Source organism: Pristiophorus japonicus, chromosome 12 (assembly GCF_044704955.1).
Source record: "Pristiophorus japonicus isolate sPriJap1 chromosome 12, sPriJap1.hap1, whole genome shotgun sequence".
NCBI classification, from domain to species: domain Eukaryota; kingdom Metazoa; phylum Chordata; class Chondrichthyes; family Pristiophoridae; genus Pristiophorus; species Pristiophorus japonicus.
This window is the reverse complement of record NC_091988.1, coordinates 146,087,775-146,103,934: the sequence shown is the minus strand read 5'-3', so window position 1 is coordinate 146,103,934 and position 16,160 is coordinate 146,087,775. Positions and strand designations below refer to the sequence as shown.

General features: G+C 41.6%; 1 protein-coding gene across 2 annotated transcripts in view; it reads left to right on the top strand.

The window, feature by feature from the left end:
• Positions 1-14,473, top strand: part of LOC139277494 (ubiquitin-conjugating enzyme E2 variant 1-like) — a 79,762-nt gene extending 65,289 nt beyond the window's left edge. For both annotated transcript variants that reach the window (XM_070896010.1, XM_070896009.1), the window contains 3 exons: positions 10,555-10,703; positions 11,727-11,852; positions 13,558-14,473. In XM_070896010.1, the coding sequence (XP_070752111.1) occupies positions 10,555-10,703; positions 11,727-11,852; positions 13,558-13,704 (422 nt within the window). In that variant the 3' untranslated portion in view covers positions 13,705-14,473. The remainder of the gene's footprint in view (positions 1-10,554; positions 10,704-11,726; positions 11,853-13,557) is intronic.
• The last annotated feature ends 1,687 nt before the right edge of the window (positions 14,474-16,160 follow it).

The following is a 16,160-nucleotide window of genomic DNA, read 5'->3' as shown; positions in this document are numbered from 1 at the left end:
TTGAGTACAGGGGCAGGGAGGTGTTGCTACAGTTGTACAGGGCCTTGGTGAGGCCACACCTGGAGTATTGTGTACAGTTTTGGTCGTCTAACCTGAGGAAGGACATTCTTGCTATTGAGGGAGTGCAGCGAAGGTTCACCAGACTGATTCCCGGGATGGCGGGACTGACCTATCAAGAAAGACTGGATCAACTGGGCTTGTATTCACTGGAGTTCAGAAGAATGAGAGGGGACCTCATAGAAACGTTTAAAATTTTGATGGGTTCAGACAGGTTAGATGCAGGAAGAATGTTCCCAATGTTGGGGAAGTCCAGAACCAGGGGTCACAGTCTAAGGATAAGGGGTAAGCCATTTAGGACCGAGACGAGGAGAAACTTCTTCACCCAGAGACTGGTGAACCTGTGGAATTCTCTACCACAGAAAGTTGTTGAGGCCAATTCACTAAATATATTCAAAAAGGAGTTAGATGATGTCCTTACTACTAGGGGGATCAAGGGGTATGGCGAGAAAGCAGGAATGGGGTACTGAAGTTGCATGTTCAGCCATGAACTCATTGAATGGCGGTGCAGGCTAGAAGGGCCGAATGGCCTACTCCTGCACCTATTTTCTATGTTTCTATGTAACTCCCTCCCGAACACATCCAATGAACTGGCATTAACGACTCTCTGCGGCAGGGAACCCCACAGGCCAACAACTCCCCGAGTGAAGAAATCCCCCCCCAACCCCAGCCCCAAACAGCCCACCCCCCATCCCAAGAGCGTGCCACCCCCCGGCTCCGGACCCACCCAACACCAGGAACACTCCCCCCACACCCAACCCGCCCCGTCAGAATCCTTCCTAAATGCCAAACACCCCCGGATGTCGAGCCAGGAGCCACGCCCCCGCGAAGCCAACCGCACCACATCCACCAACCGCCATCTGCGCTGTCAACCCATCCACCCCACTCTGAATACTCCCCGTACCGAGGCACAGAGCCCCCAGGCCCGCCCCTCCAGATCGTCGCTGCAATGTGGCCCTCCTGTCCCCCACCCTGGGTTTCTCTGCCCCCCATCTCCACCACTCTCCCCTCCATCCCCGTCTCCCCTCAACTTCCCTCTGCCTCTCCGCACATGCTCCTATCTTGGGAGCGGTAACCATTCTGAAATGGAGGGCAGCTAAATTTGATCTTAAATTATGGTTGAATCAAATTTTACACTGCAATCATTAAAGTAAAATTAAAGCTTCAAATTGCCAGCTTCAATTCAATGTTTAATTGAATAATGCATTTCTCCATTCTTTTGGCTTGCACTGTGCAGACTTATCAGACCATTTTAAGATGCATCTTTCGACCCATCTGGAGCGGCTATTAACTGGCTTGGCCGCGTTGTACACCATGTTCCTGAAGGGTGTTGTAATGCTATCTCATGGCGGAGAACGATACATTTTAAGTTCATGTAGTTTTTTTAAACAAGTGATCAATAGACTAATTTTTCGTAGGATCTAAACTTTGAAGGATAAAAAATGGAACACACACAAACTCAAGTTTAAAAGATGCCAAGAATCTCATTTATTTTAGCTGCAGCAGGTAGTGCAGGTTCACCTAGCGAGGACTTTCCAAACTATTCATTGCTGCTGGAAAACAAGTTGAGAACATTATTTTGAAAGCTGTTCTGCTGATAGATGAAGTAGGGGGGAAGTGCTTGAAACTAGATATTTTCTATCGAATAAAAGTTGAGTATAAAATTTGGTTTTAACTAAGTTTTAAACTTAACTGCTTTCAATGTAACAACATAAAAAAAATATAATGAATGGCAAATACTTGATTTTATACCAGACTTGATCTTAAATACTTTCTAAATATTAAATGTTGAAAGAGCTCAACAAAAGACATGGATGTGTGATCATGTCCACCTCCTTCTCATTGGCCTCATTCCCACTAAACTGCTGACCACCAAAATTCCGTTCTTGGCCCCATGCTAGCTGAGATTACAAGTGGATTCCTCTCCTCGGGTACTGCCCCTTATCATTCAAAACTGATGTTATCTCCCCCTCAAAACACCCATCCTCGACCATGTCCATGCAAACTGCCACTCCAGTTCCAACCTCCCTTTCCCTTCCAAAGTCTTTGAATATGTTATCATGTCTCAATTCAGTGCCCATCTTTCCTGCAACTCCCTCTTTGAATCCATCCAATGAGGTTTCCGCTCCTGCAACAGCAATGAAATGGCCCTGATCAGAATCACAAATTACATTCTCAGTCACTGACGATGGTGCATTTTTCCTCCTCTGCAGCTTTGCACATAATCAACCTCAGCATCCCCCTTAAATGCCTCTCTACCAGCTCAGTGGGACTGCCCTCGTTTGGCTCTACTTTTCCCTATCCCATCATAGGAAGAGAATATCCAGCAATGGCTTCTCTTCCTGCCCCCGCACAGTTATCCTTGGCTCGCTCCTCTTCCTCAGTTATATGCCGACATTGTCTGAAACATGGTCAGTTTCCACAAGCATGCTACCCGTCCTCCACCTCTCAATTTCTCTCCTTCTCCCACATCTCTATTGCTTCTGTGTTGTCAAACTTGCATGTCTGACATTTAGTCTTAAATGAGCCTCAATTTCCTTCATTTAAACATTGGGAATACTGAAGCCATTGTCTCAAGCCCCGCTACAAACTCCTGATTCCGTCCTCCTCGGGCACTGTCTCTGATTGTACCAGACTGTTCACAGCCTCGGCGTCCTATTCAATCCCAAACTGAGCTTGCTTCCCATATCTTCACAAAGACCACCTACTTCTCCCTCCATAACATCATCTGCTGAAGTCCTCATCCATGCCTTTTTCACCTCCAGACTTGACCGTTGCAATGCTCTCTTGGGTCGGCCTTCCAATACTGTAAACTTCTGTCCTTTCAAAATTCTGATGTCTGTAATTTGTCCCACTCATCCATCACATCTTTCTTTGCTGGCCTATATTGGCTCCCAGTCCCCCAGCACCTCCTTTGTAAAATTCTCGCCGGAATGTTGAACCAGCAGTCTGGCACCAGAGAGATTGGAGGGGATGAAAGCGATGGTGAGAGGCAGAATAGGATGGTGTTGGTGTGCATGTAGAAGCTGACCCTATCTTCCATGCAACAGCGTGTGTCATATAGCACCTTTTTACGGTGCAAATCCCCTGGGAGGACAGATGCACCAACATCCGTGTTCTCAACCAGGCCAACATCCCCAGCATCGAAGCACTGACCACAGTCGACCAGCTCCGTTGGGCGGGGCACATTGTCCGCATGCCCGACACAAGACTCCCAAAGCAAGCTCTCTACTCAGAACTCGTACATGGCAAGCGAGCCCCTGGTGGGCAGAGGAAACGTTTCAAGTACACCCTCAAAGCCTCCTTGATAAAGTGCAACATCCCCACCGACACCTGGGAATCCCTGGCCAAAGACCACCCTAAGTGAAGGAAGAGCATCCGGGAGGGCGCTGAGCACCTCGAGTCTCGTCGCCGAGAGCATGCAGAAAACAAGCGCAGGCAGCGGAAGGAGCGTGCGGCAAACCAGACTCTTCACCCACCCTTTCCTTCAACCACTGTCTGCCCCATCTGTGACAGAGACTGTAATTCCCGTATTGGACTGTACAGTCACCTGAGAACTCTTTCAGAGTGGAAGCAAGTCTTCCTCGATTTCGAGTGACTGCCTATGATGATGAAGGTACTTATGGGGCAAAATAGATGCCAAATCAAAGGACCTATTGGGGTGACTAAAAGATTGGTCGATTGGTCCAAGAAAATGGAAACAACTAATTGTGACCTCGACACAACTATCACTCTGATATCACACTATAGTTGTGCTTATCCCATTTTTGTATACATTTTTATGGCAGCGTTTGCCATCATTTCACCTTTGAAACTGACTAACTTCAGGATCTAGTGTACGCGTAACCTAATGTGAAAATTCTGAAGTTACGGTCTGTCGTTCATTGCTCCTCCACAGGCTGCCTGTGCCCCCCACCACCCCCCACAGAGCTGGCAATCGGTGAATTCTCAAATCATGGAAACTGAAACGTCAGCTCTTCCACTGTTCAATTCCCCAGTTAGACCTAAAGGGATTAAGTATAACTGGGCTTTTAATAGTATATTGACTGCTAAACAAAGGTTATGACCCTGCAAATCTAATTTTAATTTTATGGTGTCAAATTTATCTGTTTTAATTATAAAAATTAATATACTTTATAAAAAAAAATGTAAAGTTTGTTCATTATTTCAGGTTTTCCCTTTCCCCATGTGAGAGCCCCAATCTTTTTTTTTTCTCATTTTTAAAAAGTTAGAATTTTTTTAAGAGCTTACCTATTTCCTTGTTCGCTGTCTGAGAATTCTGTGTTTTGTTTGGCTACTTACTCTGTTGACGCCACGGCAGCTCACACTAGGGGATCCCCACTAAATGCGTCGGAAAATTCGAACTTCTCAACTCTGATCACAAGATCTTGTGGGAAGCTTACTTTTAGTCCTGCGGAAAGCACCTTTTGTTTCGTCGTTGACTGCAAATTCCAGGCCAATATTTCTAAATCCTAAGCGATTATATTCTAAGGACAGATGCTTTAGCATTTGTTAGGACTTTGTGTTCTACTTTTAAAATGGAACTAATCGCCGCTTTTTAAATCTAAACAAGCGAGGTGGATTAAACAAGTTGTATCATTGATTTAGTACGAATAGAATACATGCATACTGGTTGGAAGACAGGATTAAAAATAGTTTGCACTTCTGTTTTATACTTTTAAATAGGAAGGAAGTGATAATATAAGTGTTAACTATTTCTACCTTTGCATTCATTACTTTGAAAACATTGCACTTTGTAAAAAGTATGTTACTTCCTGTAGGTTCCCATACAGGAAGTAAACTACAGTACATGTTTAGAATTTTGTAATGGTTTTGCGCTGTCCTGTTTTTCCATTAATGAGTTGCATAACGCTGCAGCATAGAAATCTCCCAGTAATAAAGTTCTGCACCATCAGATTCTTGCTGCATTTGTTTTAGAATGATTTAAGCACTAGACTCAGACACTCTGGCACTAAAACTGTCTTGTCTGTCCAGTTTCTGGCCTACCTGACATATGAAAAATTAAAGAGGCTGAAACATATAAACATAGAAATTAGGTGCAGGTGTAGGCCATTCGGCCCTTCGAGCCTTCACCACCATTCAATAAGATCATGGCTGATCATTCAACCTCAGTACCCCTTTCCTGTTTTCTCTCCATACCACTTGATCCCTTTAGCCGTAAGGGCCATATCTAACTCTCTTTTGCATATATCTAACAAACTGGCCTCAACAATTTTCTGCGGTAGAGAATTCCACAGGTTAACAACTCTGAGTGAAGAAGTTCCTCCTCATCTCTTGTCTTAAATGGATTACCCCGTATCGTTAGACTGTGACCCCTGGTTCTGGACTTCCCCAACATCGGGAACATTTTTCCTGCCTCTAACCTGTCCAAGAAGGCTAACTTTGAAGGTATGAGGCGTGAATTGGCTGGGATGGATTGGCGAATGATACTTAAGGGGTTGACTGTGGATGGGCAATGGCAGACATTTAGAGACCGCATGGATGAACTACAACAATTGTACATTCCTGTCTGGCATAAAAATAAAAAAGGGAAGGTGGCTCAACTGTGGCTATCAAGGGAAATCAGGGATAGTATTAAAGCCAAGGAAGTGACATACAAATTGGCCAGAAATAGCAGCGAACCTGGGGACTGGGAGAAATTTAGAACTCAGCAGAGGAGGACAAAGGGTTTGATTAGGGCAGGGAAAATGGAGTATGAGAAGAAGCTTGCAGGGAACATTAAGACGGATTGCAAAAGTTTCTATAGATATGTGAAGAGAAAAAGGTTAGTAAAGACAAACGTAGGTCCCCTGCAGTCAGAATCAGGGGAAGTCATAACGGGGAACAAAGAAATGGCGGACCAATTGAACAAGTACTTTGGTTCGGTATTCACGAAGGAGGACACAAACAACCTTCCGGTTATAAAAGGGGTCGGGGGGTCTAGTAAGGAGGAGGAACTGAGGGAAATCCTTATTAGCCGGGAAATTGTGTTGGGGAAATTGATGGGATTGAAGGCCGATAAATCCCCAGGGCCTGATGGACTGCATGCCAGAGTACTTAAGGAGGTGGCCTTGGAAATAGTGGATGCATTGACAGTCATTTTCCAACATTCCATTGACTCTGGATCAGTTCCTATAGAGTGGAGGGTAGCCAATGTAACCCCACTTTTTAAAAAAGGAGGGAGAGAGAAAACAGGGAATTATAGACCGGTCAGCCTGACATCGGTAGTGGGTAAAATGATGGAATCGATTATTAAGGATGTCATAGCAGTGCATTTGGAAAGAGGTGACATGATAGGTCTAAGTCAGCATGGATTTGTGAAAGGGAAATCATGCTTGACAAATCTTCTGGAATTTTTTGAGGATGTTTCCAGTAGAGTGGACAAGGGAGAACCAGTTGATGTGGTATATTTGGACTTTCAGAATGCGTTCGACAAGGTCCCACACAAGAGATTGATGTGCAAAGTTAAAGCACATGGGATTGGGGGTAGTGTGCTGACGTGGATTGAGAACTGGTTGTCAGACAGGAAGCAAAGAGTAGGAGTAAATGGGTACTTTTCAGAATGGCAGGCAGTGACTAGTGGGGTACCGCAAGGTTCTGTGCTGGGGCCCCAGCTGTTTACACTGTACATTAATGATTTAGATGAGGGGATTAAATGTAGTATCTCCAAATTTGCGGATGACACTAAGTTGGGTGGCAGTGTGAGCTGCGAGGAGGATGCTGTGAGGCTGCAGAGCGACTTGGATAGGTTAGGTGAGTGGGCAAATGCATGGCAGATGAAGTATAATGTGGATAAATGTGAGGTTATCCACTTTGGTGGTAAAAACAGAGAGACAGAGACTATTATCTGAATGGTGACAGATTAGGAAAAGGGAAGGTGCAAAGAAACCTGGGTGTCATGGTACATCAGTCATTGAAGGTTGGCATGCAGGTGCAGCAGGCGGTTAAGAAAGCAAATGGCATGTTGGCCTTCATAGCAAGGGGATTTGAGTACAGGGGCAGGGAGGTGCTGCTACAGTTGTACAGGGCATTGGTGAGGCCACACCTGGAGTATTGTGTACAGTTTTGGTCTCCTAACCTGAGGAAGGACATTCTTGCTATTGAGGGAGTGCAGCGAAGGTTCACCAGACTGATTCCCGGGATGGCGGGACTGACCTATCAAGAAAGACTGGATCAACTGGGCTTGTATTCACTGGAGTTCAGAAGAATGAGAGGGGACCTCATAGAAACATTTAAAATTCTGACGGGGTTAGACAGGTTAGATGCAGGAAGAATGTTCCCAATGTTGGGGAAGTCCAGAACCAGAGGTCACAATCTAAGGATAAGGGGTAAGCCATTTAGGACCGAGATGCGGAGGAACTTCTTCACCCAGAGAGTGGTGAACCTGTGGAATTCTCTACCACAGAAAGTTGTTGAGGCCAATTCACTAAATATATTCAAAAAGGAGTTAGATGAGGTCCTTACTACTAGGGGGATCAAGGGGTATGGTGAGAAAGCAGGAATGGGGTACTGAAGTTGAATGTTCAGCCATGAACTCATTGAATGGCGGTGCAGGCTAGAAGGGCCGAATGGCCTACTCCTGCACCTATTTTCTATGTTTCTAATCCCGTCAGAATTTTATATGTTTCTATGAGATCCCCTCTCATTCTTCTAAACTCCAGTGAATACAAGCCCAGTCGATCCAGTCTCCTCATATGTCAGTCCTGCCATCCCGGGAATCAGTCTGGTGAACCTTCGCTGCACTCCCTCCATAGCAAGAATGTCCTTCCTCAGATTAGGAGACCAAAACTGAACACACTATTCCAGGTGTGGCCTCACCAAGGCCCTGTACAACTGCAGTAAGACCTCCCTGCTCTTATACTCAAATCCTCTAGCTATGAAGGCCAACATGTCATTTGGCGCCTACTGTAACTGCTTGCCAACTTTCAATGACTGATGTACCATGACACCCGGGTCTTGTTGCACTCCCCTTTTCCTAATCTGTCACCATTCAGATAATAATCTGCCTTCCTGTTTTTGCCACAAGTGGATAACCTCACATTTATCCACATTATACTTCATCTGCTATGCATTTGCCCACTCACCTAACCTGTCGAAGTCACCCTGCAGCCTCTTAGCATCCTCCTCACAGCTCACACCGCCACCCAGCTTAATGTCATCTGCAAACTTGGGGATATTACATTCAATTCCTTCATCTAAATCTTTAATGTATATTGTAAATAGCTGGGGTCCCAACACTGAACCCTGCGGCACCCCACTAGTCACTGCCTGCCATTCTGAAAAGGACCCATTTATTCCAACTCTCTGCTTCCTGTCTGCCAACCAATTCTCTATCCACGTCAATACATTACCACCAATACCATGTGCTTTAATTTTGCACACTAATCTCTTGTGTGGGACCTTGTCAAAAGCCTTTGAAAGTAAATACATCACATCCATTGGTTCTCCCTTGTCCACTCTACTAGTTACATCCTCAAAATTCCAGAAGATTTGTCGAGCATGATTCCCCTTTCATAAATCTATGCTGACGTGGACCAATCCTGTCGCTGCTTTCCAAATGATCTACTATTTCATCTTTAATAATTGATTCCAACACTTTCCCCACCACCGAGGTCAGGCTAACCGTTCTATTATTCCCTGTTTTCTCTTTCCCTCATTTAAAAAAAAAAAAGTGGTGTTACATTAGCTCAGTCCATAGGAACTGATCCAGAGTCAATAGAATGTTGGAAAATGATCACCAATGCATTCACTATTTCTAGGGCCACTTAGGCTGCATTCCAGAGTACTTATCAGGCTCTGGGGATTTATCTGCCTTCAATCCCATCAATTGCCTTAACACAATTTCCTGACTAATGAGGATTCCCTTCAGTTCCTCCTTCTCGCTAGACCCTCGGACCCCTAGTATTTCCAGAAGGTTATTTGTGTCTTCCTTAGTGAAGACAGAACCAAAGTATTTGTTCCCCATTATAAATTCATCTGGTTCTGACTGCAAGGGACCTATGTTTGTCTTCACTAATCTAATAGAAGCTTTTGCAGTCAGTTTTTATGTTCACTGCAAGCTTCCCCTCATACTCTACTTTCCCCCTCCTAATTAAACCCTTTGTTCTCTGCTGAATTCTAAATTTCTCCCAGTCCTCAGATTTGCTGCTTTTTCTGGCCAATTTATATGCCTCTTCCTTGGATTTAACACTATCCCTAATTTCCTTTGTTAGCCACGGTTGAGCCACCTTCCCCGTTTTGTTTTTACTCCAGACAGGGATGTACAATTGTTGAAGTTCATTCATGTGATCTATAAATGTCTGCCATGCCTATCCACCACCAACCCTTTAAGTATCATTTGCCAGTCTATCCTAGCCAATTCACGTCTCATACCGTCAAAGTTACCTTTCCTTAAGTTCAGGACCCTAGTCTCTGAATTAACTGTGTCACTCTCCAGCTTAATAAAGAATTCTACCATATTATGGTCACTCTTCCCCAAGGGGCCTCGCACAACAAGATTGCTAATTAGTCCTCTCATTTCACAACACAAGTAAGTCCCCCAGGGTCTCTCTGATTACAGCTCCATTAAAGGCAATTTAGAGAATATGGCATTGTTTAGCATTCAAAACAAAAGCGGCACTCTTGTTATTATATTGGGGAAAAGAATCTCTTGCCATAACTCAAGTGAGATTTAAAGGCAGACTTGTATAGATCAGACTATTAACACTTTTTATCCCTCAGTGACAGTGAATTCAACAAAAATAACCTTTTTTGGTGTAAATCATCATCCTCATATGCAGTCCCTCGGAATCGAGGAAGACTTGCTTCCACTCTTAAACTGAGTTCTTAGATGGCTGAACAGTCCAATACAAGCAGTGCATTTAAATAAAAAAACTAAGCGTGCTCCATCCATTAAGATCGTGTCTGCTTTCTTTCGACCTTTTAACATTTGGTTACATACGAATTCTGAGCCAGTAATTGAGATCTAGACAGGATGAAGGTAACAAAGTGTGACTGATAAAGCCAGACATCGAAATATCAAAACTTTACTCTAGTCCCACTGACTTATCAAGACAATACATATTAATTGAAGTTATCAGTCATTATAATCCACTAATACTTTGGTCACATTATATAAATAGGAAGCATTTACAAGTCATTCTATGGCAACATCCTTCTAAACTACAGGCAAAGCCTGAGCGATTTTTATAAATGTTATCTAAGCCCTGAGTTTGTCTTGTTGGCCTTAAATCCCTCCTTGCAAAACCAGAGCTCCCTCAAATTGTACAGTATATAGCAACCCCTGCAAGTAAGCTAACATGCTAACACATGGCTGGCAACACCATGTTATAAACTTGTGTTGTATGGAGATCCAACTAATTCACTTTTAAATGTATTATAATTCAATCCTATGGAGATTAATTTGATGTACCTGCAGTTGAAGTGGCTTAAGTGCAACTACTTTAACCCACTAAATGTTAAACTGTTGTAGTTTTATATTTATCTTGTTTGTTGCAGCTATAACAGTTCCACGTAATTTCCGTCTTTTGGAAGAGCTAGAAGATGGCCAGAAGGGGGCAAGTGATGGGACAGTAAGTTGGGGACTTGAAGATGATGAAGATATGACACTTACAAGGTGGACAGGGATGATTATTGGACCTGCAAGAGTAAGTGTAGTTTAAAAACAAATCAAAACACAGTTGTAGTGATACCAATCTGGTGGCAGTGTTTGGTTACCCAGATTCACGTGCTGTTGGATTAATGTGATATTTTCACAGTTTTAGATGAGTGTTGTGGAAATGTGGAATTTGTGAGAGTACTGAAACAACATACAATTTTGATTACAGGCCAGATCCTGTAGGCACAATGGAACAGGAGTAGGCTATTCAGTCCCTCAAGCCTTTACTACCATTCAATTAAATCATGGCTGATCCTTCCTTCAACTCCATTACTTGCCTTTGTTCCATATCCCTTGATGCCCTTACCTAACACAAATATCTTCATCTCAGACTTCTCCATTTCAATTGATCCAGCATCCACAACCTTTTGGGGAGCAAGTTCCAGTTTGTGGAAAAGTGCTTTCTGATTTCACTTCAGGCTCTAATCTTAAGATTTTGCCCCCATTAAATAGGCTAGATATATTGAAACTGTCATTTCTCTTAATCATTTTAAATACCTCAATTTAGATCACCCCTCAACCTTCTAAACTCGGGAATACAAGCAAAGTTTATGTCTTCATAATTTGATGCATAAACCCTGACATCATTCTGGTGAATCTGCACTGCACCCCTTCCAAGGCCAATATATATTTCCTGAGGTTCAGCGCCCAAAACTGAATGCAGTGCTCCCGACCAAGGCTGTGTACAACATCAGATGCTGCAGCTGCTTAACAATATGATTTACCAGCAGAGCATGCACTGCCAAAGCTGGCCGCATACTGGGCATTAATAAATTCCTGTTTTTTAAATTTATGGTGAAAATTAAATTTTGAAGTTTTTGTTTTCAGCTATTACAACCTTCTCATTGGTCATAATGAAGTTCCCCAATGAGATGTGGTCTGAATCTTTCCATGCCTAAATTGCAATCATTTTAACTGGAAATCTAGACATGAAATGCTGGTGAAACAAATATTTGAATGCATTTGGTTTATTAAACAGTAATACTAAACCATATAAATTTTCTTTTTACAGACAATTTATGAAAACCGAATATACAGTCTTAAAATAGACTGTGGCCCTCGATATCCAGAGGCAGCTCCACATGTTCGATTTGTAACAAAAATAAATATGAATGGAGTAAATAGTTCCAATGGAACGGTAAGTTTATTTGCCATCATAGATAGCTGTGCTTGTTTTTCAATAACCACATTAATTTGACTAATGTATTTAAGGTCTCACTGTTACAGTACCACAGCAGTGGAATGAATGAATGCCCTCTGGTAGACTTTGGGGTAATTAGAGGATTTGACTCGTCACCTGTCATATGGCTTAATTTTGATTGGGATCCATCATAAAAGTTATTATGCTCACCTTCTGGCTCAGTCATTTGGAGAACTATGAAGCTTGCATGTTTTACTCTGAATTGGCTTTTCTCAACTGAAGCCAGCATAGTAAGTTGGTATAGCTGAGATCAGCAGTATGGGTTCAGAAGAGGAAAAATTAACCCATGTTTCTGATTGCTATCCAGCAACCCCTGTTGGAAGTGTGTGAGAGAGAGAGAGAGAGAGAGAGGAGGTGAGGCTTGGCTATGTTTCATGTCAAACAGCCTGCTGATCCACACATGGGAATAGGAGTAGACCATTCAGCCCCTTGAGCCTGTTCTGCTATTCAATTAGATTATGGCTAATCTGTATCTCAACTCTCTTTACTCACCTTTGATCTGGATCCCTTGATATTCTTACCAAACAAAAATCTATCAATTTCACTCTTAAATTTCAATTAATCCCACATCCACAGCCTTTTGGAGGAGAGAATTTCAGATTTCCGCTATCCTTTGTGGAAAAGAGTTTCTTATTTCACTCTTGAATGGCTTAGAACAAGGGGGCACAATCATAAAATTAGAGCTATCAAGACACACACCTGAATAATGGCTGAAGATAGTCTGGTGCCAGTGCAACTGTTCCCCAAAAAGTGCTTTGAAAAGTGGTGAGAAACATTACTTTAAAAAGTAAAAGCCAGGTGTATTTAGTTTTAAACAAGTTGTCAGTGCAAGCTATGTTTATCTTGATTTACATTTTAGTAATGGTCCTTCTTTTACTTATTCCCAATTTGGGGCTGTTGCACTATAAACTATTTTCAGTTGAGTGGGTAATAAGATAGGCAGTCATGTTAATTCCTTGGACCTCACCAGTGGGATGGGTGAAGATTTCAGTTCTAAAGCTGACCATTCCTGAAATTCAACGAACCTAACTTAACTAACTTGAATTGGGTCAATTTTAGGCTATATCACAAGATGGAGCAATTCTTAATAGTGGAACACTAACTTGGAGGAGGATGAGGCCCTACCCTACAAGGTTGCAAACTTGCCTTGTGCTGGCTTGCATATGGAATGTTTAAATTTATCATTGTGTTCAAAGCACTTTACTTAGATGTTGTCTTTTTTGTTTAAGGGGTAATTTTATATGTAACTTCCACCATTAGCGTTGTATTATTTATCACTTGTACCTAAGTGTATGGAGTGCATTTTTCAAGTTAATATGCATTTTCATGTAGTACTTTTTTAAAATAAAATATTCCGTCACATACTTTGAAAACCAGTGGCAAATATTGGTTCTTTGATCCTTGGTCATAATATGTAGGAGGATCAAGTGTATGATTTATAGTGTAGATAGAATTTTAAAATAAATACATGGAAACCTAGTACTATTGTTTTAATATAGCAAACTAGTAACCTGGTTCACCTCTTTGACTTTATTTGTATTTAAATCAAATGTATAAAATTTACGATGTCTTTGGTTCCTTTCCGCCAACCCACAATCAAGTCAACAAAAATATTTGATATTTGTATTTGCACCTTCTCCAGGTGGATCCAAAAAGCACATCAGTTCTATCTAAATGGCAGAATTCATATAGTATCAAAGCTGTTCTGACGGAGCTGCGGCGTCAAATGATGTGTAAAGAAAACGGGAAACTCGCTCAGCCTCCAGAAGGACAAAATTACAGCAATTAATCTGGAATTGTACCTCCCTCAATTCAAGCTTACTTCATTCTCCACTGTAGTAATTTTTTTCTAGGCGCATCTTGTAGATCTCAAAGTACTGGAAAAAGAATAATTCCCATTAAAAAGCAATTAATCTTAAAACTGTAAATGTAAGCCAATACTAATTGTTTTTGTTGGACAAAAGTTGTATGATAACACGAATAATCTTGCGCGTAACCACTGTCTACACAGTAGAATCTTTGTTGTCAGGAATTATCTATTGAAATTAGTACTGTTGAGACCAGTGTGGCACATTTAGCTAAAGCTGTGAATATGCACATCACACAGACACTTGCTGCAGGTTTGGCCTTTAAATTATTGTCCCTTCGCAATAGTATTAAAGCTCAGGGCTATTTATTAGAGTCCAAACACAAAGGTTGGAACGATCAGTGCAGTATTGTTTTCTGGTCTCCATCTGCCAATGGGATTTATCTTGCTTTCAGAGCCAACTTTTCCTTTGTGCTGTCTCTAGTAAATGCTGAACACGGCTGATGTATTTTGGACCACTAACCTTAGTTTGCTGTAATGTGGATGCAAGCTACATGTATAACTATTTGGTGTGTCCAGGAATTTTTTGACATTCATGTTTGTACAAATCCACATTTTAAAGCAGCGGGTATCACCACAACTCTTAAACAACCATTGTTTCCATTAAAAGCATATTTTGTTGAAAAATGTTTAAGATATTAGATGTATGGATATAACAGTCTCGGAAATTAAAGAATTTAACATAACTTAATGGTATTCTATTAATAGCCTTTTATTGTGTCAACCTGATTATGAAATATTAAAATTGTTCATTATGGGTAATACATGGATTATATTTAAACTAAATTGTAAATACAGTAGCTTTGACCGATTCTAAAGTACAAAGGCATCTAAAATGCAGGTCAGAAAAACATTCTCTTTATAAATTTGTCATAAGCTTTTTCATGTACTTTTACTTTAGTAGACTGAATACTAGTGTCTTGTACTGCACTAAAGGTAATTGTAATCGAAATAAGGCATTTAAAAATATATATTTGGATATGTCTGGGCTATTTTGTATGTGTTGGAAGTTTATCTACAGTAGCCACAGAATTGTTTAAATTAGTTACAGTATTCCTATGGAACAAGACAGTCCAGTGAGTCAGAATAATTGTCTTGTATCTCTGGGAGTTCAGCAATCGAACTAATAGGATGAAACTCTGCTACAATGGTTCAATGTGAAATGATTATGTAAAATCGCAACCTGGTTCTCAGTGGGCATGAATCCACAACCTGAGCTGCTTTTGGTTAAATACTAATTGGTAATCTCGCTTCGAAAGGTCACAAACGTAGGGATAGAAACTGTTCCAATAGTCCATCAGAGGGTGTACTCCCAAAATTGGTTATGCCTTGTTCATGAGATAGATTCAGATGAGGAAAGTCTTTTGATCAGTTTTACCTCATCCATTCAGTAAGTATCTGCACCCCATACTGCCTGCAGTCTCAGCATTAAACTGTTCCTTACTGATTCCAGACCTTATCCTATGCAACCTTACTAGGAAGTATATGCTGCATGTTGATCTGTAGTTATGTAACAAACTTCCTGACATCTGTTTCTGTGCTGAACTTTGTCCAAGTCTTTTTGGAAGACAAAGTACCCTACATTGTAAGCCTTTCCACAGTCCACTTGGAATAGCTTCAAAAAAAAAGTCACTGACTTTGGTCAGACAGCATCTTCTGAATCTTTGTTGGCTGCTGTTAGGTTGAGAAAGGCTTATTGTTTTTTTTAGTTCTCTTGGGTTCAGCATTATGAACAACCATTCCCTATCATACCGAATGAGCCCTACAAGCTGCCCAATACTAGGTAAATGATAGTGAGACCCAGAGATTGAAACAAAATCCTTACTGTACTGTAGCTACTGAAATGCCATGTGCTACCAAAACTCTACAAAAGTACACTAATGTATGCTCCTACCAGACAGACTCGGACTTTGGACCAACGAGTGGTTTTATTTGCATAAGACAGATGAGTGAGCAATAAAAAGTGACAGTGAAATAATAGATTTACGTATCTCAATATAGATACGACTCACTTTCTAACCATAGACATTCAAATGTAGACCTGACCATACCATGTAGAAAGTTTATCTCAACTGTTACTGCTGGTTAGTCCAAACAGTCTGGCTGCAAGACTGAAAAGAGATGTAGACTGACTTCCAGGTGAAATAGGCATCCATAGAAATGAAATCTGCTCTTGACAATAAATGGCTGTGTCTTTTGTGATTACATTAGATCAAACACCAATTCATCATTGTTGAATGGTGGTCAAGCATTGAAAGTGCCAAAAGATGTTTGACTGCATATAATGGCCCTGGGTTGATTGATCAATTGACATTTTATACAGCAACTTGCCCCTTCGGGAATCCTTTCCAATAAACTTGTTGAGACTGGGCTGGTGG